This window comes from Phoxinus phoxinus (assembly GCF_949152265.1).
Source record: "Phoxinus phoxinus genome assembly, chromosome: 6".
Taxonomy (NCBI): Eukaryota; Metazoa; Chordata; class Actinopteri; order Cypriniformes; family Leuciscidae; genus Phoxinus; species Phoxinus phoxinus.
The window spans coordinates 15,183,260-15,210,748 of NC_136881.1; the positions used below are offsets into that span (position 1 = coordinate 15,183,260).

The 27,489-nt window shown below is 36.8% G+C and overlaps 2 protein-coding genes across 3 annotated transcripts in view; both read right to left on the minus strand.

The window, feature by feature from the left end:
* Nucleotides 1-471: 471 nt before the first annotated feature.
* Nucleotides 472-13,603, minus strand: melk (maternal embryonic leucine zipper kinase). Its single transcript, XM_079614719.1, has 18 exons — nucleotides 13,345-13,603; nucleotides 12,769-12,849; nucleotides 12,549-12,634; nucleotides 12,243-12,359; nucleotides 12,004-12,147; nucleotides 11,512-11,580; nucleotides 11,099-11,191; nucleotides 10,903-11,001; nucleotides 10,697-10,765; nucleotides 10,514-10,612; nucleotides 10,006-10,092; nucleotides 9,228-9,356; nucleotides 8,494-8,646; nucleotides 7,604-7,868; nucleotides 6,602-6,701; nucleotides 3,477-3,636; nucleotides 1,616-1,719; nucleotides 472-1,130 (listed from the first exon to the last, which is right to left on the minus strand). Exons 2-18 carry the CDS (start codon nucleotides 12,830-12,832, stop codon nucleotides 953-955), a joined length of 2,016 nt encoding a protein of 671 aa, XP_079470845.1. The 5' UTR covers nucleotides 12,833-12,849; nucleotides 13,345-13,603; the 3' UTR covers nucleotides 472-952.
* A 2,459-nt stretch (nucleotides 13,604-16,062) lies between these two features.
* Nucleotides 16,063-27,489, minus strand: part of frmpd1a (FERM and PDZ domain containing 1a) — a 30,788-nt gene continuing 19,361 nt past the window's right edge. For both annotated transcript variants that reach the window (XM_079614710.1, XM_079614711.1), the window contains exons 5-17: nucleotides 26,833-26,935; nucleotides 26,593-26,638; nucleotides 25,928-26,032; nucleotides 25,187-25,282; nucleotides 24,687-24,812; nucleotides 24,114-24,233; nucleotides 23,872-24,008; nucleotides 22,946-23,069; nucleotides 22,500-22,592; nucleotides 20,917-21,099; nucleotides 20,655-20,799; nucleotides 19,001-20,080; nucleotides 16,063-18,795 (exon numbers count right to left, since the gene is read on the minus strand). In XM_079614710.1, the coding sequence (XP_079470836.1) occupies nucleotides 16,121-18,795; nucleotides 19,001-20,080; nucleotides 20,655-20,799; nucleotides 20,917-21,099; nucleotides 22,500-22,592; nucleotides 22,946-23,069; nucleotides 23,872-24,008; nucleotides 24,114-24,233; nucleotides 24,687-24,812; nucleotides 25,187-25,282; nucleotides 25,928-26,032; nucleotides 26,593-26,638; nucleotides 26,833-26,935 (5,033 nt within the window). In that variant the 3' untranslated portion in view covers nucleotides 16,063-16,120. The remainder of the gene's footprint in view (nucleotides 18,796-19,000; nucleotides 20,081-20,654; nucleotides 20,800-20,916; nucleotides 21,100-22,499; nucleotides 22,593-22,945; nucleotides 23,070-23,871; nucleotides 24,009-24,113; nucleotides 24,234-24,686; nucleotides 24,813-25,186; nucleotides 25,283-25,927; nucleotides 26,033-26,592; nucleotides 26,639-26,832; nucleotides 26,936-27,489) is intronic.

Sequence of the window (27,489 nt, forward strand, 5' to 3'; positions counted from 1 at the left end):
TGATTTTTTATTAAAACAACCCTATCTTCTAATGAAACAACAGACTTCTCTTTGATGATGTGGAGTAGACTGCTTCAATCATTTTAGCTCCACCCCTTTCATACAATCCACCTCCATCCAATAAACAACTGATGTATAAAAGACAAAGCCCCCCACCCTATATTTAGTATTTTCATAATCCATTTCATGAACACGTAAGTCACAATACTGAAGAAAAGATCTGTCGCCACGTCTGTTACATTGTGACTAAGTTACATATATGCAAGGGAAGTAAGTTTTTTTGTTGTCTAATGTGATTTAGTTTCTTTTTAGCAGTCTTCTTATAAATAGTACTATAATATGGCAAATCAATTTTACATATTCCATTTTGCTTTCAGTCAATATATCATTGTGTATTTAACTTAAAGGTTAATAAATGACACTATTTAGCATGAATTTGAATATCAACAAACTTTTTGTTGCTAGTATAATGTAAATGTTAATAAAGCTGAATTGAGGAAAATGTCCGATGACAAATAATTTAAAATACACCTGATACAGTGGGACAGATATTAAAAAGATTTATTTAATTACAAGTCAGATTTTCTTTATTACAATGCAAACATGAATAAAATGACAGACATCTTGAAAAGGGTAATAGATTAGAAGCTTTACATATTAAAACAAATAAAACATGACACTAACACTATATCATGGAGACGAACACAAAAACAAATAAAAGACAGACATGTGCTGCCATAATGCTTTATGAGTATTGCTTATTGCTAAATTAGAAGGATGTATAAAGAGAAACTATTTTAAAGAGAAGAACATAAAATAATACTGTACTGCCTCCCACACATAAATGATGAAAAATGATGAACATGTTCATCAACTGGAGGGTCATCTATAATGTTCATCAAAAAAATACTCCAAATCCTCTGATTTAACTCAGGGTGAGCCCAAGGTGACATCAGATGTTAGTGGAGGACAGGATGTCCTCTACCAGGTGTTTATACACCCATGCGTCACCTTTGAGACGCTGTCGACGGATCCCGACCACCTCAGGCTTCTGCAGGATACAAACCTCCAGCTCGAACTGCATGGTCACCTTTCCAAAGTCTGACTGTGTGTGGCACTTTAGAGTATACCTAACAGAAAAAAAGGACATGATAACATAACTATACTTAGTTATTTGTTTAGAGCAGCGGTTCTCCACCTTTTTGACACAAAGACCTCCTGTTGTCCAACACAATTTCTGAAGGACGTATGCTACAATATATCCAATATTTCAACTGTAATTATGACAAAGCTGCTCGTTTACAAACCTTTTATAGATACATAGAATTAATTAACATGCAATTATGTTCTTTATTATAGAACTATGTTCTTCAATTAAAATAATTGTTATTGAGGGGAAAATAAAATAAAATTGATTTGAGTTGATTTCATGTTTTTTTTTAAAGCATTTTAATTTAGATTAGAGTTCGATTTTTAAAAATATAATATCAATTTAAATACTTTTAATTTATTCTGAAGTTTGCCGAGGCCCCCTGCATGAGCGCCAGTGGTTTACAGGAAAAACTAAATTTGAATTGCCATTTCAGGAAACACTTGATGTAAGAGTTTAACTCACCCTTTTTGAACAAAGTCCACATTCTTCTCTGGTAAAATGCTGAGAATCTGATTGAGCACTTGCTCAGCATTAGTCTGACTGGTGAATGTCACATTGTATTGAGCCTGGAAAACATTAACAGTTATGAAATCAGATGTAGCCACAGAGTTTATAGTCACCGGCAAACATCTACATCTGCATTATGGAGAGACTTCCTGCAATGAACATGAAAAAAGGTGAGGACTCAAAGCAAATGTTAAAGTGACAGTTCAGCAACCTTTATCATCATTTATCAGGGGCCCTGCTTACACCTGGTATTTTAATAGGTCTCTTTTGTCCACTTTCAGCCACTCCTGTTTGGAATTCTTCGAGGGTCTATGGACGGGTAAATGTATGGTTGTTGTTTTTTCCAGATCTTTCAACCTAATGGACAAAACAACCTCGCACAATTTACATATGAAAATGCCCGGAGACGACGGAAAAACATATGGAGAGCAGCAGCTATAATTTCTGCTCTGATAGCCACAAGACCATGCCAATCGCTGTAAGTACGTGTTAGAAATCAAGAATGGTGAGAGAACATTGTGCTTGGGACATTTTAGTCTTCAAACCAAACTTTGGTCTTCAGCCAACAAAGTTTAAATCCCGTCCAGCTAGCGCACTTCCCATAATGTTTACCGTACACATTAGGTCAGTAGGCGGAGAGTCTTTTGTGGCTGTTTGACATATCAGACCGCATGAGTGTCTACACTACGAAAGCAATCCGGTCAATGCATTTTCGACTACCTCTGGAAGTGGTAGAAAGTGGACAAGCTCAAAACATTTTATCCCTGTTTTACACCTGTATTTAGCATCGTCCACTTGTGATCCGATCAACCAAAACGCATTCTAATACCAGGTTTAAACAGGGCAAATGTCTTTTGAAACCATTTTTTTATTCCATTGACCACAAAATGTTTTCAAGTTTGTTCTATACAATGAAAGTGAATGGTCACCACATCTGTCAAGTCACCAGCATACAAGATGTATGGTCCGTTTTCTTTATGCTTTAAGGCAGTGGTTCTCAATCAGCGGACTAGTCCACTTATGATTTAAAATAAGCATTAAAATAAGCAAAAATAGATCTTTCTTATTGTAATTCAACCCGTAACTACTGTTTGTTTTCTTTGAAAAACCAGCGATTCCCGGAGTCATAAAAAACAAGGAAGTCTATTTTTTATTTTTAAGTGTGATTTTCTTGACCTGGGAAAGTCAAGAAAATTAATAAAATCTTATAACTCCATTGGAATTTCTATAATGAATATACATTTTTCAGATTATGCTCAACTCTAAAATATTTTATAGGGTAGAAATAATTGGTCTGTATCAAAAAAAAGAAAGGAAGATTCATGTGAACTTCGCATAATGTTGTGGACAATTGCTTTAAGTTTTTTTTTTTAGTTTACAGGTTTAGGACGACATGAGGGTCATGTCTAAATGATGACCTATCCCCGTTAAACACATTTGCCCCCAGTTTCACAAACAAGTCTTAAACCTAGTCCCAGACTAAAATGCCTGTTTAAGTCTATTTTGTCTCAAGATGCACACCAGTAATGTTTTTTTTCTAGGACAAGTTTATAAAAGGTACTTAAATGTCTTAGATTAAGCCAGGATTAGGCGTTAGTTTAGTTAAGCCCTGTCTGTGAAACCAAGCCTTTGTTTACCATCAGTGAGTTGCTGTTAAAGCTACTGGTTGCAGCAGAGTGATAAACATGCAAAATAATAATTCTAAATCTTTGGAATGTGGAAAAACAAGGGAAATTTTAAGTAGTCAAAAGCACAAAGGACAAACAACACAATCTTAAAAGACTAAATGCAAATGTGAAACCGAGACGAATAATACCTTAATTTTGCGTGGTCCGTCTCGAGGTCCTCTCTTCTTGCTAGGTGTGAGCATTGTAATGACTTTATCCAGGCCTCTCTCCAGACTGCCAAACACTTTTCCTCCCTTACGCTTCTGCCCACTGTCCACTTGACAGCCAGCCAGGTCCAGAGATCGAGACCTGGGCACATAGGAAATGCCGTTTAGAACACAATTGCACATTTCTGTAGTTGTACAATTATTACAAAGCAATACAGGCGTTGCCAAGAGGAAATTACTGGAGAATGGGGCAGTTACAATTACAAATGGCTTGACAGAATACACCAAAAGTAAATGCAGCATTTTTTTTTTATAATAATTTGTTTTCGGCAAAGATACAATAAAACGATGAAAAGTGACTGTAAAGACTTTTGCATAATAACATTTTTTTTTTACATTTCAAATAAATGCTGTTCATTTATACTTTCTACTGATCAAAGAATCCTGAAAAAATGGTATCACGGGTTCCACAAAATATTAAGCAGAACATCTGTTTTCAACATAGATAATGTGAAATGTTTCTTGAGCATCAAATCAGCATATTAGAAATATTTGTCAAATAATTATGTGACTGAAGACTGGAGTAATGATGCTGAAAATTCAGCTTTGCCATCAGTGTAATAAATTACATTTTAAAAGGCCCCTATTATGCTATTTTAAAGTTTCCTAATGTTGTTTTGAAGTCTCCAACAACAGGTTTACATGCATCAAAGGTCATTTCATTTTCCCATAATATACATTTGCACATCACCAGATTTTCAATGATTCTCAAACGACTCGCCAGATGAATCAATCTCTCTAAATCCCTCCTTTCCACGAGCTACTATGCTCTGATTGGCCAGACAGTTCAGTCTGTTGTGATTGGTTTAACTCGTACAGCGCGCGTCAAAAACAAAAACTCCCATTGCCATAACAATGTCAGCTCTGCGTGTCCTGAGGCTTCCAAACACCGTAAACTAAACACAGTAACGAACAATTTACCATATCAAACCGAGCGCGAGTCCGATGATGAAACACTAGAAGAACTAGTCATTCAACCCGAACCTCCATCGCAAGGACGACTCGAGCAGGACGTTACTCAGTTTGAGGTACTTTATGAAATGTTGCAACTGTAATTCCTCACTATCAGCATTAACAAGTTGGCCTGGTTGAATCTGCCGGCACAGACTGCGGGAGGGGCCACAAATCCGTGAGCAGTTTACAAACCCGTGGGAACGGATTGCGAAAGCGTGGGCACGGTTTATGAATTTGTGGGTACAGAACAGATTGCAAAAACTGAAGGCACGGTTTACAAATCTGAGAGCGTGGATTAGAAACTCGTGGGTACGGTTTATTAATCCGTGGGCACGATTTGTTAAACCGAGGGAACAGTTAAATTTGTGAGTACGGTTTATAAACAGTTGCGACGGATTTATTTATTTTTTCTCCCCACAAGTGACTCCGTACATTGTAGAGCACAGCGTCTCCTCGACATGATGCTATCCAGTATCCACAGGAATCAGCTGCAGTGTTTGGGGTTCAAGTTTCCCTGGTGTCTACGCGCGCAATAAGTGGGCGGGGCAATATGCTAATGTTTCGTCTTGACGTCACGGCGAAGCGGCTTATGACTCGTTTGAAAAACAATTAATTTCATTGACTCAGAGTCGACTCTTACTTTTGAAAGACAATAACTTTGTATACGGTACACTTTCAGATTTAAAACTTTGCAGGATGTTTTCATTCACTAAGAGCTATGTTACACACCACATGAAAGGTCATTTTCAAAAATCCATAATCAAAAACCCAAATAGGGGCCTTTTAAAATCTATTCAAATAGAAAAAAGTTCTTTTAAAATGTAATACTGTTTCTACTGTATTTTTGATTAAATAAATGTAGCCTTGGTGAGTATTAAAGGCTTCTTTGAAAAAAATCTTTGAACAATAGCATATATATAGCTGTTATTGGCTAAAGAAACAGACATAAGTTGACTTTGGAAAAAAAATATTTTTAAAAAAAGTGTGATTTTTAAAGGTAAAGTGTCAATGATCATCTAATTTATTTCATATTGAGATTTCCCCCTTCATTTACAATGGTTTTACTTTAGTGAAAGCTTCAGTGGCGGCTCATCAGGGGAGGCACAGCCTACCCAAAATTTTGAGGTGAAAAATGGGAGAAGGATGATTAAATGTTAATAAAATTCCCAGTTATTCATTTCTCAGAATGTGAATTTCTTGTTTGTAATTTCACCATTGTAACACTATAAAATATTACTGAAGTCGGAACCACTGCTGCTCTTCCCCAAACGTGCCGAATCTGCCTTTCGGAAAACTGTGCTAAGTCTGAGGAGATAGAGAAGGAGAGAAGGGGAGGGGGAGGCTAATCCTATTGCCTCTGTAGGTAACAAAAATTAGCCAATAATCATAATCAAAGTATTTGACTTTCAGAATTTAGTGCTGATCAATATATATTTATATATCAGAGTCTAGCCTCCTTTGGTAGAGAAATGTAAATTCTATGATATTAGTTTAAACTGCTCCCGCTGATAATTTTGCAGCTATGGAGAGTAGATATTGAATATTTGATCGCCAACAGATTTACCATTCGAGCCGCAGCTACAAACTAAAAATGAAGGAAGACCCCACGCTGAAGTTGGCCATATAGTGTAATCAGCTTCACTTAAATGGCCAAACGTGCTCTTTTAACATGGATATTTACAAGGACATAATTATTATTTTATCAAGTGATAGGCTAGGTGAGTGAAATATTTTCTTGCTGTATGCGTCTTTTTTTTTTTTTTTACATTCTATGGTTAAGTGCTTTTCAAGGCAGTAAAAAAAAAAAAAGGGTCAAAAGGATAAACAATGCAGTTCTATTTATTTTCACAGCCTTCTTTATTCAGATTTATGAAGGGTGGCAATAATTCTGACCAGGATTATGTATATGTATATTTAAAAAGCCCTTTGAACACTGAAACTGTGAAATCTGCTTGGAATGGAAACAATTTTTATAACCCCTTTTATTCATGGGGCATAAGTTACACACTTCACCTTTAAATCCCACAGTCCTCTCCATTCTTTCTCTCCACTGTTAATTTGACCCTTCTCACAAAATACAGAAAGTTCTCTACCTTCTCTCGGGGCTGAAAGCCAGTATATCCAGCAGTTGGCCGCTCTGCTGTTGGTCCATCTCTCTCCTGTGGGACACTTCTTTAGTGGCACTGCCCGGTCCTGCACACACACAAAGGATAAACACGTGTCACTAAATGCTACATGCTGCCGGAGCACTGGGAACAGCGACACGTACACCTGTCAGTATGCGCTTCGGGAGTTGTCTCGTACACACGGGCATGCACACATACACACACGCTCCGTCCCCAGTGTGCTCCTGTCTGTTCCAGTGCAGGAGGTGGTGTGTGACAGTAACGAGGTGGACACAGTGGGTGTTGGGACATGAAGACTTTTCCCCAGGTACATTGCGCCCATACAGAGACATACACACACTCCGGTCAAAGTGAATCAAACTAAAGATGCTAGATGAATGAAAAGCACAAAACACAGGCACGCACACTTTTTAGGTGTATTCTTAGATACTCTAGATGCCAGATGCCATTGAAGCATCTGCAGTAGTCACGCTACTGTGCAAAATGACACCTAAAATCCACCGTTTTCAGAAAATTTGCATTTCGGCTTTATCAGAATACAAGAAAAAAATTATAAGAGAAATTATCCAGGTATTGCCACTAGTGAAGAGCCAGAGAACCCCAATTCACAGATAAATCACTTTCTTTGAGCTTTCATTTTTCTGTAATAATATTCCACAATATTACTGTTTTTACTGTTAATCAAATAAATGCTGCCTTGGCAAAGTCTTTAAAAAAAATAAAAAAAATCATTCTTACCAACCACAAACTGTTGAACAGTAGAGTATAATTTAGTACACAAGCAAAAATAATTTAATTTAGAAAAGTGTCCTCTTCAGATATATAAAAGGCATACAGACAAAGACATTATTTTAACACAGGACTGCAAAACTTTGTATGTTTTCAGATAACAACTTCAAAAGTATACAAATTCCATCAGTTGTACAATTGTGGTGCCATGATGTGCAATCGATTCATTACCCAGCTCACCTTTGTTTGTGTCACTGCTTGTGTAAGTGATGTTGTTGTTGGGTGTTGCTACAGTTCTGTTGGATTTGACCTTCCTGCTGGACATTGGAGTTCGGGGGGCAGGCAGAGCAAAAATATCTCCATCTGTGCCAGTCACCACATTCTCTTTATTTTCTTTGGTTCTACCACGCCTCTCTGACTTCTGTTGGCGGGTTCTTACATGCCCAATGATGGGAGAGTAGTTTACTTCATTCCGTTTCTTCTCTGGTGTTTCAGAGGTGAACATCTGAAGAAGACAAGAGTTTCCACATTAAAGAGGCCATGACATGAGAAATCAAATTTGCCTTGATCTTTTGACATAAAATAGGCTTTGTACCATTAAAACATCCAGCAAGTTTTTATAGCTTAAAACATTATCCTCATTATGAACAAGCATTTATTTAATCAAGCTCCAAAAACGGCTCGTTTGGATATTGCGGAAATTGTGACGTCACATGGGCAAATATATTTGCATAGGACTGCCTCCAGAGCAAGACATCGACGAATAGTTTTACATCATCATACCATATTACGAATTTTAATTTGTTGCAATTACAGGTTAGCGTTGCTGTAAATTGTTAATATTAAATTCATAATGGATCTGGGCTGCTAATACAAAGGATGCAAGTTCATAAACATTTATTAGCCTGACCAAACACAATCCAGTTCGGTCTACATTGCAGTAATGCAGGAGGACTGTTTTTCCAATTGGCGTTTTGTAAAGTATACTACATTGCTAACAAAACAAAATAAAGGCGGTCAGAGAAAAGGAGATTGCGGAGAAATAAAAAGGATGTAAAAAAAGACAGGCAGAATAAGCAGCACTGGACAAGAGGGAAGAGCAGACAAATAAAGAGAACATGGAGGCTAACCATGCGTGGAGTGTTTGTGGTCTGTGTGTTCCTGGGCGTGAGAGGGGTCCAGGGATTCTCGTCATCGTAGCAATCAGGGGGGAAGACCATAGAGCCAAGCACCACTGGGTGAACACCATCATCATCCTCACTGAAGCGTAGACTCTGCTTCAGCTGAGACACAGATACACTAAATTAAACTCCTGTAAATGACTGCAACTACACAAGCATTTATACATCAAGCAACACCCGACCACAGTGATATTTAACAGTATTTGTTATAATAATTTATCTATACACATATTTTTAAATACATGTGCTTTCATAAACTTTAATAAAAATAACTTCCCCTCCCTCTTGCAGCAACATCTCATCTATTCTCTAATGACGCGTTTACTGGCGCAAGGGCGGGACAACCTGAACCTCACTCAGATGAGATCACAGCAATAGCAAACCCAATTCCAATTATCCAATCAATTCCTGATGGACAAAATCAAGTCCCAGCCTACATTTTTTTTTGTCCGAGAAGCCGTTTAATTCGGATATACATCACAACAGGGGAGAAAATAATTAAATAAACAAACACATCCATCACTCCCACGTGACTTAATGAATCTGAAATACCCTTTCAAAAAAGTTACCATCACTGCATTTTTAATATTTTTTATAAAGGTAGCGTGAACTGACCATTATGCAATCATAACGCATCTAATAATAGCTTTATGGTCCTGACTGTGTGAATATGAAAGACTTACTTGTATGTCCTGTAAAGGAGAGTACATGGGCTCAAGCATGGGGCGTTCTGCTCTCAGACGCACAGGGCGGCCGTGACGCTTTTTAGCCAGCAGTAAAAGGTAGGTGACGGTCATGTGATCATACTTCCACTGAAGAAACAGGCACAAAGTAAAGATTTCTCTTTTGTGTGATTGATGTATAATTCTCTTGTTTAGAAGTCACATTTCAGTTGTTAAAAGGCAAGCAGCTTTGGCTGATGCTCTGGACTCTACTGACATCTAGTGGTCATAGTATTAAATTCAATAAAGTCAAATGTCACTTTCATTCTCATTACTCATTACCCGTATACTGTATGTCAATAAGAATTTTACATTATTTACAAATAAACTTTCCTCAGTCAGGGACAAACAGTCCATGTTTATAAAGGGACAGTTTGCTACTATTTGCTTGAATTATTAGTGTACCATTCAATAGTTTGGGGCTGGGGACGTTTTCTTTCTTTTCTTTAAAAAAATAAAATAAATGAATACTTAATAATAATTTAATCATATTTCACAACATTACAGTTTTACTGTATTTTCTATTAAATAAATGGATCATTGGTGAGCATAAGAGACTTGGGGAATAAAAAAAATAAAAAGATTACTAATTTAAAAAAATGTTACCGACCCCAAACTTTTGAATGGTAGCGTCTTTGCTGTTAGATCTATACAATAAATACAACAACAAATAAATATTTATGAATTCTAATATTAATAAATAACAGGAATCACTCAGTAATATGTCTTGTTTCTCTACCTCTGACACAAGTTGGATTGTGCGATGTCTGGACTGTTTAAAAGCCACTGCCATTTCAGTGATACAGTCTTCATCTATATGACCCAACTAAAAAAGAACAACATATAAAAAGGAAATTATACACAATAATTTAGTAAGTTAAAAACCTGGTTGTTTGTTTTTCAAAAGTAAAATTATGTATGACTCTTGTCATTGATACTGATACAGTATTCTCTACTTGTATTAGCAGTGTTCATCTAAAAAAATAAATCAAACACTGCTGATCAACTAACAGCCCGAGTCATGTTTGCTTAATTCATCCAGAGGACTAAAAATATTAAGGTCATATTGATCTGTTAAAGCTTCAAGGGAACAAAATCACATATAATTTATGGACAAGTAATCAATAAGAATCACAACAGCATTTATGCTTAAAAAAACTAAAATGTCTTACAAGAGCCATATTGGCATCACTTGACTAACTGGATTTTGGAGGCATGAGATGCAACTATGAGCATGTTTATCTTACAGGATATTTACTGTGCCACTCCACTGGTGTGCTGTATCCCTTCATAACCCAGGGGTGATCAAGCAACTGTTTCACTGTCAAACGCCTCTTTGGATCCACCTGCAGGAGAAAAGAATAAACTGCCATGAAATTGTATCGACTTCCTAAAACGCATCAAACAGACATCCAAACTATGTACAGTACCTGCATCATCTGGTTTAGAAGCAGAATGCTAGCAGGTGAAAGCCAGTGCGGGTTGCTGTATTTGCCTCTCTGTCAAAACACAAGCCAATATTGCAAACTATGAGATCACATACTACACAAAACTACTTTTATTTTAGTAGCCCAATAAATGCATGGATGAACAAAATGTGGTGGTGTAATTAAAGGCTCACATGCAACAAACTTACTGTGATTTTTCTGTAGAGGACCATACAATTGTCATCATCAAATGGTAGAAAACCACACAGTAGAGCGTAAAGCAATACACCCATACTCCACACATCAGCCTGAAGCATATATACACACACAATAAATAATTTCTTAAACGTATAATTGAATTTGTCATTCCTTTTAAATATGCTGAAACACATATGCCACACTGACCTCGGAGCCGATGTAAGCCTTGCCCTGAATGAGCTCTGGAGCCGCGTATGCTGGACTGCCACAACAGGTCAGCAATTCGAAACCCAAACCACCCTAATTAAAAGTAAAATTCAAAACTTTTAAAATGCTACTAAAACAAGGGACGTGTTACTTATTAATAAGTGTTACGTAAAAAATTAATGACATGAATTTGAACCATTGAATTGAACAATCCACATTAAACTAACTTGAGCTGATTGTATTCTGTTGAGCTGTTTTACAACTAAAATTGGGGTAGTTTTAGAATTGTTGAATCTTAACTGTTATTTTCCTGTTTATTACCATCAAGCTTCTTTGAAACTATCTGTATTGTATAACACGCTATATAAATAAATGTGACTTGAATTTATGGGGCATAATCGATGGATACGCACCTTAGGCTTTGCACAAAGGCCGAAGTCAATGAGTTTCAGGTTATGATCTTCATCAATCAGCAGGTTTTCCTAAGGTCAATAAAATCAGTTATTGTACTATATTAAAGTAATAAATTACTGCAAAATGAAAATAACGCCATCATATACTCACCCTCATGTTGTTCCAAACCTGAATATCTATCAGACAATTTTTTTACACCAAGCTTATCACATGGCTTAACAAAAAGGCCGTGTTGATGGCGCTTTTATGTCCTTTTCAAAGCTTAAAAATATCAGTCCAGATAAATTGTAATTGAATGAGAAAAAGGGGTGAGCACAGTGTTCTGCATTTCTCTTTTGCGTTCCACAGAATGAAGTCTTATGGTGGAATGTCATGAGGGTGAGTATTGAGTAAACGAAGACACTTTTCATTTTTGAGTGATCGGTTCCCTTAAATGGGAGAACTCATAAGCTTAAGCTATTTAAAAGTCAAGTTCTCATCAACCAACTCACAGGTTTGAGGTCTCGGTGGGCATAGCCTTGGCTATGAACATAGGCCAACGCAGAGATGATCTGACGGAAAAACACTCGGGTCTCTTCCTCTGGTAACCGGTCTTTAGCAATGATGTAATCAAACAGTTCTCCTCCAGGACAGTACTGACAAAGTGACAAGATACATGCATGTGAACATATAAAGCTAGCATATTAATCAATTTCTGTTAAGCAGCAGAATCACGTTCAGCAAAACATACCTCAAGCACCATGTAGATCTTGCTTGATGTCTCAATGACATGGTAGAGACGACACACGTGTTGATGACTGAGGTTCTTCATAGCCTCTATCTCTATTTTTACTCTGGGAAGATCATCCTAGATAAAGAATACACACTTTAAAGAGCATTTCTTTTCAAAATGACACGCTCTTTTCATTTTCATCATGCTAACAATGCGTTTCATCTAAATGTAGAATAAATTAAGCAATATTCCCATTTTTCCTCCATAACGTATTTCTGCAAATGTTGTTTTATGGTAAGGCCAGGATTAAGGAGAAGATCTTACCCCTAGGTCTTTCTTCTCCATTATTTTGATGGCCACTTTCTCACCTGTAAGTATGTGTCTGCCAAGTTTGACCTTGGCAAACCCACCTGTGGATTAGAAATGATAATAAATAAATAAAAACTGCACTTGATTAAAGGTGATTTTACAACTTTCTCTTATAAACACAATCTCTGAAGCAATCAAGAACGTTTTCCATAAAAGCATAATGAAGGGGAATTACCTGAGCCAATGGTTTCATAAACCTCATAGTGCTTGAGTAGTTCAGAAGTGCTGTCTACAGGCATACTGATGACACTTAGACCTGCATTATTAACAGCACATTTTTATTCAATATTAAGGGGACACATTTGTTTAAGAACACCGATTAAATGGCCCTCATCACGTTTGCAATATCAAGTACTTGATGACAATGACCACACCACGGTGTACAAAACACGATCAAAACAGGATTAAACCACAAAGTGTAGCTTTTATATTCAACTTTAACTCATTTAATTACTATCTTTAGAGAGAATCCCATGTTTATTATTATTATTTAATGCTCTCGATTAGTTTTCTAATGTGGCAAACTGGCAGTGGCAATACAGCTCATATTCCTAAAGCTGCATTGATTCGCATAACGTTAACGTTACTCGTGGATCAGAGTACTGATGCATTAGCAAATTCCAACCCAATAAAGGTGAATAGTTGAAAATGTAAATGCGTCAAAATAACGCCAGATAATAAATTGAACTAATATAAAATCAGTCATGCAAAATTGCTTTTTTCTGACTGACATGTTGAACAACAAACTCACCAGCTTTGCTCCTCCAATGATTCACTTTAAAATGCCGATAAAAGAGAGTTCAAAACAACAAAGAACTTATAATTTAAGGTTAAAAAAAGGCAATCGTTTACCATATTACTCAAGACTACACATTAATGTGATATCAAATTAAAAGTGCCAAAACATCTTTCAGTCGAACATGTTTTAAAATTTGAATTTCCCACTTGCTACGTCAGAAGAGTTCCTGTTTCCGGTAGAGATAAAAGTCTCTTAGCTCGGTGTTTTCCCCCGAATAACGTGAGTATATATTTATTTATATTTACTTAATTTAGCAATAAAACATTGATATGTTAATGTGAATGATCTGCTAGCATTGTTTATTTTACGTTATTTTTTGGGGGGTTTTTTTCGGTATTGGGCTAGTTGTCACAATTGTTTTTACTCAATTTCATACACGTTGTCACAATGAAATGTCCTAATTTACTTAACAGGGAAGGCAAACATTTACAACTTTATCTATGACCAAGGAGCTCTAAAATACCTGACATTTTTATTTTATTTTATAAAATTCATTTCCAAAAGAGCTTGCGTGCTTGATGTAAAAATGAGACAATGCTGGTTATTGAGATTTACCGTAATATATATATTTTTATTCATATTTTATTTATTCATATAAAAAAAGTTTCAGATAGCCAATGAACATGCTTTATGCATGTCTAAACTCCATAAGTATTAATATCAATATTAAATATGAAACTAAATTAATATTACTTTTGAAAAATTGTTCAAATTAAATCATATCAGTAATCTAATAAAATTGTATTTATTTTACATGGAAGCTGTGCTGTCTCATAGGGGCTGCTTTGTTAAAGTCGTCATGAAATGAAATTCACCATATTTTCTAATTAAATGCATGTTATTAATCTCATTGTTATCAATTCATCTGTGCATGTATCATTTAAAAAAGTTTTTTTGATGTTGTATCATAACTGGACTTCTTTCTGATGACGTATGCTGGATTTCTCTGCTTAAACCCTGCCACTTCAAGCTTGCATTTTATGTGTCTCCACTTTTGTGTCCAATGCCCACATCTCGAAACAACCGAAGCATAGAACCAAATCCCCGCCATATTTTTCCCCCCAATAATCCCTTTACACTTGGATGTAAGCTACGTCACAATATGAAGAAAAGATCTTCAGTTTTATCGTAACGTTAAGATCACTTGACTAGCCAATTAGCCTACTATTCCTTTTTTTGGGCAATCCCCCAATTTTTAGACACTTTCACTCCCTGAATAAATTAGTCTCAGCTGACAGGGAATATCAGAATCACAATCTGACTAAAAACTTTTGCTTACATGAGTTTGCATCTGCAGCTAGGCTTCAGTGGTAAATCCACTGACCCATATCAGTCAGCGCAACATAAATATAAATTCCTGGATGTAACGTGGCGTTGATGCAAATATATGTTGGCATTGATATGGAAGAGAATAGTGTGAAGTCCAATTAATAAAACAAACTTCTCCAGTTTTTTAGAAGTAATTTTAATGGGGGTGAATGCTGCATTACAAAGCCGGTTTTCATTGTTATAACCATTCATTCACTCACTGGCCAACCTTTCAATCATGCATTCATTTTTGCATGCATCCCACTATTTCCAAGGTATACAGTATGTCTATGGCTTACAGCATGCCTTATAAGAAGAGAGTGCATGGCAGCTTTTTGGTATTCAGACATGTAGCCTACTAGACTTGGACTGGTAGGCAAATTACTTGGCTATTAATTTAGTCATTTTGATATTTTCTCACACTCAAATTTGTAATATTTCACTCCTGTCACCTTTCAACCATTTTCTACATTAATTTGATCATTGTATGATTATGTGCTCAGTGTTTTGTGAATAATTTAGGGGGAGGAATGACTAAAAAGGAATAACTTGTCAGTGAAAAAAAAATCAATGGCACCAAAAATTATACTATTATTTTTCCACAAAGATAATCAAATGATCCAAATAATATCCCCCTTATTAAGCTGTAAAGCATATGCAAAAGTCAATGTAAAGTCTTTTGAATGAATCTGCATTCACTCTGCAAAATCATTCATTCATAGGCTTTGGTATATTCTTCTGAAAGAACACGTAACATTACTGGCAACTCAAGTAAATATTGTTTGTATTAGTAAACATTTATAACCCAGGTGATTACTGCAGAAAGCTTTCATAATATTCTCTAATAGACACTAGGTATTGAGAAGAGAATATACTGTATGTGCAGAACATTGGTGAGGAAGCAAGAGAGAGCAATTATGAGAAAGATAGCAGAGAATGTTGAAAGATAGCAGAGAATGTTGAAAGATACTATGGAAAATCCCTGTCTATGCTTTCCTCATGAAGCAGAATAAATTACTGACAACCATAGTACAAAGACAATTATAGTTTAGAATTACATTCAATACTAAATACTTATACCCAATATACAAATACTGTAAAACAAGCTGTTTAGTACCCTGTTTAGAAATTCTGTTCTCAGTACATTTGTCATTTTAGGCTAATCCATTCAATACATTTAAATGGCAGGTTTTATGTTTCAGTGTCTGTATGTGTGTGAGCGTATATGTATTAGTTTATGCTTGTTACTGGTATGCCAGTGCCTTTGGACACTGCCTCAATATTAATGTTGTATATCTCAACAAGTTTATTTATACCACATTGGAGTTATTCTGACAGGTTTCTTGCTATTTTTTGGGGGGAGGGGGGGGGGGTAACTGTAACTGTCTGTAACTGGCTACTCAATGTAACTGTCCAAATGTCAAAGGGCAGTGAGAGTGCGAAAGAGCTGGGTGAGGCAGAAGACTGAGGTTGTCAGTGCAGTGCATTGGCGAGCCAGGAGTTTTATACTCAGATCATGACAAGTCTTCCTTTCTGTAGCACTTCCCACAAGCTCTGCCGCCCGAGCAAAGTCTTGATAAGTTTTTGCAACATTTGCTAGTCCTGTAAGTGCTTGGGCATGGCGCTCCCTGCATCGCTGGCAACTGGAGAAACATAAGCATACAATTGTCAGCTGTACCAGTGAGCGGAAGCTTTCAGACAACGATTGAAGTGTTTCCTCTGGCGTCTGCCCAACCCTGACCACACGCTGGCATCCAGCTAAAAGCCCCCGAGCCTCTGCATGTAATCGCCTTTTGTTCTCTGAAAAGTGATCCACACAGGTATCCCTGGGGTGCTCGTGGACCCTATCTTGGTTCTTTATAGCATCAGCAAGAACACTTAAGATGGTATCCACATCCCTTTGCAAAGAAAGGAATCCTGTTGGTGGTAGGGGATACCGGCGAGTCAGCAGTGAAGTCATGATATCTTCATGGGGGTTTGTTAGGAAGCAGTACGGAGCACCCAAGGGAGACAGAAGGGGACTGAGCTCTGTAGATGACGAAGCAGGCAGTACTAGATGAGGGAATGAGGGCAATGGAGAAGATGGAGAGAAAGATGCAGGGGATGCAGAGAGAGAAGAAGGAGAGACAGATGTCAGCATTGTATCCCCTGTTTCACCCTGGCTTGTTCTGCGGGAAAACTCGTAGACAGTTAGTTCATCATCGAAGCTGGCACTGTCAAGAACTCCACTGAAACAGTTGGTGTATACTGTCTGGCAGACCTCTAAAGGTGTCTGAGCACTCTCCATTACAGTGTCACAACCCATAGCCAGTACTGATCTGCAGCTAAGGTCTTGTTTCTTATGTTGATTGGGGCTGGGCAAGGATTGTGGCTGGGCTATGGTAGGTTTGGACTGGCAGTTTGTGAAAACCCCACAGCTAGAGGTAAAGTTTTGGGGAGTTGTGCTTGAGGGAGGGCAGCTACATTTTTGTAATCCACCAGATGTTACCACCCCCCAGGGTCCGTTTAGGTTTTGTGTAGTAACCACCACAGATGAGGGGGTGACTTGGAGAGAGTTGTCTGCCTTGGAACACAAGGGTGATATGGCTAATACAGAAAACTCTTTAGGTTCAGTTTTGGCTTTATGCTGTCCACATGCTTGAGGACTAATATGGCTGACCTCTCTTATCTCCTCAATGACTTCAGTTACTTCTTCAGATACTATGGTAACCACTTTTACCTCTGTTACTTCAGGAGAACCTAGATTCAAGGTCACATCCTCAGTTACTTCTTTTGCTACCTCAACTTCATTTCTTTGTAGTTGTGTTTCTGAAAGTCTTCTCACAGGCTTAACGTTGCCACTGCCATTAGAACTGGCAGTTATCATTTCCTGGGAACGTGATAAGTAGAGAGGAAGGCTCTGGATCTTTCCCCGCAATGTTGAGGCAGAAAGTCGCCCAAGGACACCAGATGAACAGGGCGTAAGAAGGAACCTCTGGGCTGGTTCATAAGAAGGAACGCCAGAAGACAGTTCTTGGATGGAAGCGTTACAAGAATTGTCAGTTTCATCAGATTCTGATCCTACGACTCGCTGGGGAAATAACTTTCTTGATGGGCAATGTGGTGCACCACTGCCAAAGGATGCAGACATGCTTTGACTTCTTGTCCTCTCTGTGGGGTCCACTGAGCATTTTCCCATCCCAGATTCTAGATATAAAGTATCATCATCCTTGTCTATATTAGGGCTTGTGGTGTATGATATACTCGGGAGATGGAAGTAGGGTAAACTTGATGGGGATATCTGGCCTAGTCTTGGCAGTGAACTGCTCTTTTGGGTCACTGATCTGGCCTGGGATGAATCCTCCATTTGTTTGGTTACATGGTCATCTCTTTGACCAAATAAAACACTGCTATCACACTTTCCTCCAGATATATCAAAGAACAAGTGGCCTCCAAACAGTCTCTCAACAAGACCTCCAACTGCACCCTCCTCCTCCTCATCTCTGCCATGGTTACTGGAATTAACTTTGTCCTGCAGGTCCATGTGGGAGCGTACTGCTACTATAGTTGGTGATGATACTGAAGACATTAGCTCAGAGACTGATTTGAACTCCATGGAATCTGGTTCCATCTCTATAAGTTGCTGTTTCCGCTGATATACTTTCTTTGAGTGTCCCACTTGTGTATCAGTAGGATTATCTGGTCCTGATCCATTGACTTTGGATGGGTTGATGGGTTTTGATTCCAGTGGTGATGGTTCTCCTTCAGAATCGGTCAAAGATGAGACTGTTGGACATGGACCTTGATTTGAGCATCCGCCATCAAAACATGCTATTTGTCCAGCACCATGGTTGACTGATATAGAACCATAGCTAGGTATGCTATTTCCATAGCTGTTATCTAATTGATCCTGTTCTGGGAATGATACCAGGGATGTGTAATTTGTTTCCATAAATGAGCGACGTTTTTTGGATCTTTTATTGAAATTTGAAAATTCATCTTGTGTAATCATTTTTCCTTCCACCTTTTGTTTCTTTTCTAGATCCTTTGCTTCTTGTTCACTCACACAGATGCCAATCCAACCCAGGCTTATGGTGCTTGGCTTTGCAGAATTTTCTATAAAGAGAAATATCAGCAAATACACATGGTAAGTATTTGTTAGCAAAACTCTACATCACTATTTTGGATATGATTTTTTTTTTTCTTAGATAACTAAGTGCAGATAACTACTTTTTTATATGATTTACTAACTTCTTTAACTTCTACAACATTTGTTATAATAATTGGAGAACATTTCATAAGAATTTTCCCTACGTCATACCTCTTGTCATCGCATTTGAGGAGGGTTCTTCAGGGGATGTGAATCTTTCCTGAGCATCAAAGAACTCATCATCTGAACTGCTGTCTCCAAACCCTGGTGGAGGTTGAAAAATTGCCACTGTTAGTGTCTTATTTACTTCCCTTCCTTCCCGATCCGGTTGTGTTTCTATAGGACCTGGAGGAGAGAGAGGTTGTGGAAGGCTGCGGGCACTGTCAGGGGTCACATTAGAGCAGATATTGTAGTAGTGTCTAGTGTCTCCTTGTTCAAAGTTGAACACATAGTCTCCAGGAGGGGGTAGGGTAGTTCCAGGACATTTTGCAGGTGACCCCTTTTCATGTTTTTCAGTCTCTGGCCCAAACTCCTCACAGTCCTCCTCTTCACTGGCTGCAGGGGGACTAGGTAGACATTCAGCAATATTTGAGAGTGCAGCAAAGCAAATGAATTGGTCAATATCAGACTCACAATGGGAATCAACAGAGCACAGGTCACTTTGAGAATGGGAATCTTTCCTGTTCAGTTGCTGTGGAGACAATGCTGGAGAATAGCGGTCTTCACAGCAGTAAGAGTCTTTCACTGGTAAATGGCATGGGCGTCTGGTAGAGAAGTAGGTCATCAGGTCATCCTCTTCTAGGGCATCTATAGAGTCACTGGACATGCTGGTCATGAAATGGGATTCAGTTTGGTATGAATCAGATGCTTCAGATGAGGGGTCATCCACAATGATGACACACTGAGGTTGTTCAGGCTTTTTCTCTTGCTCTTTGTCTTCCTTTTCTGTGCCTACTCTCTCATCATCTGTTTCTACTGTCTTTCCATTATTACCATGTATAGATTCATGGATGGTTTCTTTATCCTCTTCTTCTTCCTTCTTCTCAACCACCTCCTCTGCTTTGCCTCCTTCCTTCTCCACCTCTTCATCTTTTTTATTGTTACATTGTGTTTTTTCAGTTCCTTCTGATAGCTTATCTCTGGATTTAACTGCTGTTTTGTTGCTTTTAGCAGTGCTAGCAACATGAGTAAGGAGAGCATCCACATCTGTGTCTGAGTCGTCAGAGTCACTGCCACAATGTGACACATAACCTACACACAAAGGCAGAAGCAGAGACAAAATTCAGATAAACCACATTGTGAAAATATCCCTTTTCAAACATGCAAAAACAGTAATGTGGTCACATTGTCGGCCTATCATACCTGCTGACTCACCTACTCTCCTACTCACGGTTAGTTCCAGTCGTGTTTGTCACTAAACTGTTACCACCATTTTTTTTTTCATAGTAATGACATAAATGTCATATTCCTTTTGATTTTATAGACACTAGTAAGATGCAAATGTTTTTCACTGTTAAAGAGTCTATCTAATATATCACAACTTCTGGTTTTAGAATGTTGTTATAGTATGTAAGCAGTGTGGAGTGGAAGTGAAGTTCTGGGAATTTGCCTGAAGCATGGATGGAAGATTTTTTTTTTTCTGCATTAGGCTAGAATTTGCATTGATAATGTTAGTATTAATAGTGTTATTTTTGTGGCTCTGTAGAAATGCCTTTAAAAAAATCCTGAAAATCCTACCACATTCTAAAATTCTGTTTTTAAAGTTCAAAATGTAATGTTTCACCAGAACAAAGAATTCAGTAAAACAGACAAATAGGTTGTATACCCTCCTCTGCTGATATGCGGTGGCACTTTGAATTAGTTGACCAGGGGAACACGCAGATCTGGGGGTCCACAAATAGTCTGCAGTATCCAGCAACCAGACACAATAAATCTTTAGCTGCCACTGACTCCATCAGCAACGTTATTGGCTGAAGACAGGAAAAGTGACCAATGTGAAACAAAGTCAGAGCAGAGAGTACAAAGAAGGGTTTATACTGTGTGTATGTAGATGTAGATTTAAGTACAAGTGCATGTATATTGTTTACCTTTATATCCTGCAGGTAGATCTTGACCAGACTTACTCTGTCAGACTCGGGTAATAGTTCCACTCTGGTAATGCAGCTGAATTCAGTGAGTGTGGTCATGATGCTCAGTTTATGGTTGATCACCTGACTCACCCCATACTGAGCTCCCACCAACAAACTCACCATTGACTCCCTGTCCTGCAGCTAGTTAAATAGAGAAAAAGTGTACAGTATGTGATAAACCATATGATATATGGAATGGACTGTAGGGAGAAAAACAGATAAACCAAAAGAGAAATATGTGAACATTTAATCTCATCTTTTTTTTTCTTTTTTTTTGTAGTTAATTTCCTCACTATCACCTGTTTTATTTAGAAATACAGGCTATTTGATTTAAAACAGAAAGGTAATATTTGTATGGAAAGGAATTAAATAATGGCCCACTTCAGGGCTCAACATATACGGTACTTTGTATGCCTTGCAAACATACGTTTTTGTTTTTCTTTGACATATTGAATACTGCTGTTATCGATTTGGATACGTCGCTATAGTAAAAATTACGTTTTACGTTCATATAAAAAAAACTATTTATGTAAACCTGCAATATTTATTTGAAAAAAATATTTCAAATAAATAAAGTTGATATTATTTGAAGTATCAGTTAGAATGGGTTGATGAGAATTATGATATTATAAGTTTGTGTCATTGTTTTCTAGTAAAAGTTTGTTCATGAATTTATAGATGTATATTCTTGCTATCAATCAAAACATTTGTTGTACATTAATGCACTCTTTAAGAAAACTTAATGTTTAGTGAAAGTTAAAGATATTTACAGCTGCATCACTAAAATGTAAAAATATACTACCATTACCGGTAATTAAAAAGTTTGGGGTCAAGTTTTTTTTCTTTTTTAAAGAAAATAATACTTTATTCATCACTGAGGCATTACATTGACAATAAGTAAGGGTGCATAAAGCAACAGTCAATACTTATAAATTATTACAAAAATTATATTTTGCATAAATGCTGTTCTTTTGGACCTTTTTAAATCATTAAATTTATCACGGTTTCCACAAAAATATGAAGTCGCGCAACTATTTTCATATTAGAACGATGTCTAAAGGATCATGCAACACTGAAAAAAAATAACAGAGCATAATTCTGCTTTGCTATTTTTAAATATCTTAACATTGAAAACGATTAAATTCTAATAATATTCACAGTTTTGCTGTTTTTAATTCATTTTAATCAAGTAAATGCAGCCTTGGTGAGAATAAGAGACTTTCCAATCCTGCCCCAATCTTTTGAATGACAGTGTACAGTAAATAATTGTTTTTTGTGGTGTGGGCAGTGAATCTAAACTACTGGTCCGACTGGTGGAAAATTGTATGACTGAAGTGAGCATGTGCAATGTAGGTCTCTGACTCTCCAAAGTGGCATTTTGATGCTGATGTGTGAGTGGTAGCAATGCGGATGAAAGATGTAAAGCCATTGCATGTGTAAATGCAGGTTGGGTACATTTAATGGCATTTTTTTTTTTTTACAGCAATTTAATGGATTTAATGTCTGAAAGTGGATATTAAGACTCAGAGTGCATCTCTTACCATCATAGTTGCACTAAAAGCTTTTCCTCCATAGGACTTCAGTTCAGACATCTCATTCAAGTAGTTCAGTCTAGCACGATTCACTGAGATCACCTATGAAAACACCCCACACATGGGACATAAAGTAAATACACATTGTACTGTACTTCAATAACAAAGAATGCCAAATTATTCAAGTTTTGAGCACATCTACCATGGGAATGCTATGGTATATTTTTTTATGTACCATGATATTCTTTCAAAGTAAAAAACAAACAAACATGAACATCGTGGCATATGTCACGAATCACGATACTATCTGAAACCATCGCTGTTCAACGGCATACAGTATGGGTTATGTTTTTTTAATTTAGAGTTACAGGTATACTATATACTATGTACATTATTTACATTTTCCCACTCAATGCTCAGGACAGAACACAAATACAGTATACACATGCACACACCTTTTGCTTTGGCTCCTGAGATAGAATCTTTTTCATGTGGTAACTGATGGCTTTCTTCAAGTCCTTCTCTCTCATGTTTCGCAGTAAGGTGTGGGACACAAAGCTTTCAATACCCCACTCCTTCCTTCAGACAGAAATAGTACAGACAGAATAGTTTTTGATGCTATTGAAAGTCTTACCAAGCCAGCATTTATTTGATCAAAAATACAGAAAAACAATAATTGTAATGGTTATGTCTTGTTATAGTTTTTCACCCTGTTTGATCTGTTCCTGTTTGCCGGATTTCCTAGTTAGTTAATTAGTTTCCTAGTTGTTTGTTAAGTGGTCCCACACACCTGTTCTGTTTCATCCTGATTACATTTCCACATTTTTATGAGCCCAGTGTTTCCTCTTCGTCCAGTATTGTTTATGTTAATGTAGTTGCTATTCTGATTCGTCCTACGTGCTCAGATTGTTTTTTTTTTTAAAGACTCTTTATTTAACTTGGATTTTGTGCATGTTAGTCTACACGTTACAGTAATATTGTTAAATATGATTACAATTTAAAATAACAGCTTTTTATTTTATCATATTTTTCTCCAGTACTTTACATTACACCAGTCTTCAGTCATATGGTCCTTTAGAAATCATTATGCTGATTTGGTGCTCAAGAAAGATGTATTATTTTTATTATTAAAACGGTTGTAGAAACATGATTAGAGACATTTTTTCTTATATATAATTATTTAATATAATTTCAATTTTAAACAATTTAATGTAGCGTTGCTAAATTAAAGTATTTATTTTAAAAAAGAACATCTTACTGACCCCAAACCTTTGAATAGTAGTGTACTTGCTAAGGAGGACAACTAGAAAATGCAGCTACAAGTTTTCGTTTATTAGTTAAAATAGCATGGACACGTGTGTGTGTGTGTGTGTTTACTCACATCATGGCCTTCAGAGGTGTTTTAAGAGATTGTCCACAGCTTGCTAGTTTTTCCTGTACAAGTAGAGCAGCCAGTCTGAGGGCTGTATTACATTTCATCTCCACTGCAAACCTTTCCTGCAATACATCACTCACGCTCTACACACACATACACACACCCTGTTAAAAACAATCTAAAGTCAATCTGCGGCAATATTATTATTATTATTTGAAATGCCTGTATATACAGACTCAAATGCACACCTGTAAGTATAGATACTCAAAGGCCACAGGATCTTCTTTGAGCATGCTCTTAAAGTCTCTCGGTAGAAAACAGACACGAAACAGACACCTGTAGTCATGAGTCTCCTTCTTTTCAGCCACCTGTCACATATACACAGAGTGTTAGATGTATACTGTTTGTGAGTGTAGAAAGAAGAAACTAAACTCTTTAAAAGAAAATTTTCACCCAACATGTAAATTCTGTATGTAAAGTGAAAGAGGAAAAGGACTCTCCAAAAAAAAACACAATGTGAAAATATCATAAAAGTGGTCCATATGCAAAAGGATTTCTGGAGTCAAATGACAGCTTTGTTTAAGTCATAATCAAATATCTTTCAGGCTGCTTTTATGAGTTCTAGATCTTGACTTGTAGCCCGCATCCTTATTCATCTTTATTACATGGTGATAAGTGGGCAGTATATTCTTTTAAAAAAAATTTGTATTGTGTTCCAGAGAAGAAAGGAAGTCCCACAGGTTTGTAACTACATGAGGATGAATAAATGATCATTTATTGATGCGTTTATTTGTTTGGTTTCTTCTTGTGTTTGTGTGTACCTTTTGAATAATCTCTTCCTCGTGTAGTAGATATAGTTTGCTGATGCTGTATTGTTGTTCAAGTACCAGAGAGAAGTGTTCGATCCGGGTGATTGAGAGTTTCTCCTTCAGGGTCATCACTATGTCCTAAACCGTGATATATTTTTTTCAGGATTGTTGCATACAAAATTCAAAAGTACCCCAGTTTTTTTTTTAACAGAAATAACTGTTGTAACATTAAAAATATCTCTACTGTCATTTTTGATACATTTTATGCATACTTGCTTTAATTTAATCTGACCCCTAAACATTTGAATGGTAGTGTATATAGCATTTCCAAAAATTCCCTAACACTGCGATTGGAGCATGCATGAAATTATCTTAGGATGCTAATAAACATCATAAAAAGCAACATAATTAATGCTGACTGAAAAATAAGCCATCACATAACACTACAGTACAGTAATATGTAAATATGTAATATGTAAATATAACACATACAGTAAATATGTCTAAAGTACCTTAACAGTGGTTTTAGATTCAAATTTAAAAGCCTTTGTTTGGCCATTCTCCAGATAGACCTTCAGAACATTGGGCAGGAACAGCAGAGAGTTACCCTGGGGGTCAAAGGTCGATATATGTTCAATATATTGTAGCAATGGTAAAACAACAGCCTGTTTCAAGAGTGTTTAAACAATTCTAGTTAAACCAGGGAATATTATCAGTCTCATTATCACATTAAAAAAGATTAAGCACTCAAAAGGCTGCATAGAACAAAGATAAAACAGCTTTATCACTGCTTTAGTCATGTGGTGTGCCTGATAATGGGTTTTTTTAATTAGATGTTAATTAAAAAACATCTTGGGTCGAGGGAAATGAATAGACTCACGGCACTCCACCCAAAGGAACAATTCACTCAAAAATAATGACATAATTTTTACTTTTAGGTTAACTGTGCTCTATCATAAATCACAATTGCAGCCATACTATACACTATGTCAGCACAGTTACACATAGATTATGATTAATGGTTAATTGAATAATTAATAAATAAGTGCTAAATTATTGACTAAGGTTTTTCCCAAGACTGGGTAGACAGCCAAACCTCTCCCTCTCAATGCCTCTCTATTGTTCTACATCTTTTGTTCATATTCTCTCGCTCTTATTTTCGTTATCGCTTATTCACTTTATCTCTTTTTGTAAATTAGCAAATGTGAATACTCCATTTCTAACATAGCATGAATGAACAGAATTTGTCAAACCTGTGAGTGACCATTGACCACCACCTCCTCTGCAAACCTCACTTTAACAGGGTTTGACTTCAGCTTGGCTCTCTTCTCTGGAGTTATGAAGGATGACTTTGGCCCCTAAGGCACAGGCATAATGACAATCAGCACAAATATAGATCTGTTTGATCTTCAGTGACATATTCTTTTTAAAAAAAACATTAATTGCAGAATTGCACTGGCATTTGCATTGACTGTGACATTTACCTGTCACTGATAAAAAATTATTATTTCCAAACAGAGTGACATTAAAACATCCTGAGATCAAACCATCTGTATTTCCTCTTTATGACCCTTACAAAAAAAAGGTGCCTTATTCATTCCTGTGGATTACCCGAGTTTGTTTTATTTAATAAATACTTTTGTTTTGGAACCATTTGCATCTTGATGCGTTGTATTTAATAGGTTCACTGAAAACTGAAAGCATAATCAAATTAGAATAAAAAATAAAAAATAAAAATAACACATAAGAGGTGGGAGATTTGTAGAATTTTTATTATTCCAATAGTTATCTATCAAAAAATTATTTTTGGTAATTTCTGCCTGCTGCCATAATGCAACAACACAGCATCCTCCTGCCATGCCCCAATCAGAAGTAACAGTTTGTGTGAGTCTCTAACTATATGCACACATACACTTACCACAGTATTTCTCAGGACAGTCAGTATTACGGTGTTCTGACATTCTCTATAAATAATTGAAAAAGATTACAACAGAATTAGTGGTACAGATAGCTAGAGCCAACAGATGAGTCCCATTTGTTCCGAAGATACATTGGGCACATGAAAATGATCTAAAATATTTGGTAAAACTGGACATCTGGGAGCCCAGATACAGCTGATTTAGTAGTTTTCACATCGACACTCTTACATGTCGCATACCTGATGATGTCAGCAGCTTGCTCAGTAGATAGATCATCAACAGCAATATTGTTTATTTTGAAAAGTTGGTCACCAGGGACAAGCTTTCCATCAGCAGGGCCTCCTATAAATAAACAGACAAACATACCATGACACTGTAGCTGTCAATCTGTTTACAAGATTGTCTTAATTATGCTGTTTGAGAAGGAATGTTTGAGAAAGAGTGTTTATGTCATCCCATTTGGCTGTGGGGTAACCAGATGGCATCTGAGTAGGGTTTCCTGTAGACATTGCTCCATGTGCCAAACCAGTCAGCCAACATGTTGCTGTCAGTGCAGGCAATATATGCACATAGCTGTTTGATCACATTTCAACCTTAAACTTATGTTCATAGAACATTTATAAAATTAATCAGCTTTTAAATTGCTCTATTAAAGATTACAGTTTTTAAGGTAACACATTGCAATAAGGTCTCATTTGTTATCATTAGTCGATGCATTAAAGAAATAGTCCATCCAAAAATGAAAATTCTGTCATCATACTCCCCCTCATGTCGTTTCAAACCTGTATGTCTTTCATTCTTCTTTGGAACACAAAAGAAGATATTTTGAAGAATTCCATTGACTTCCATTGTATGGACAATAAATACAATGGAAGTCAATGAGAACCAAAATGGTT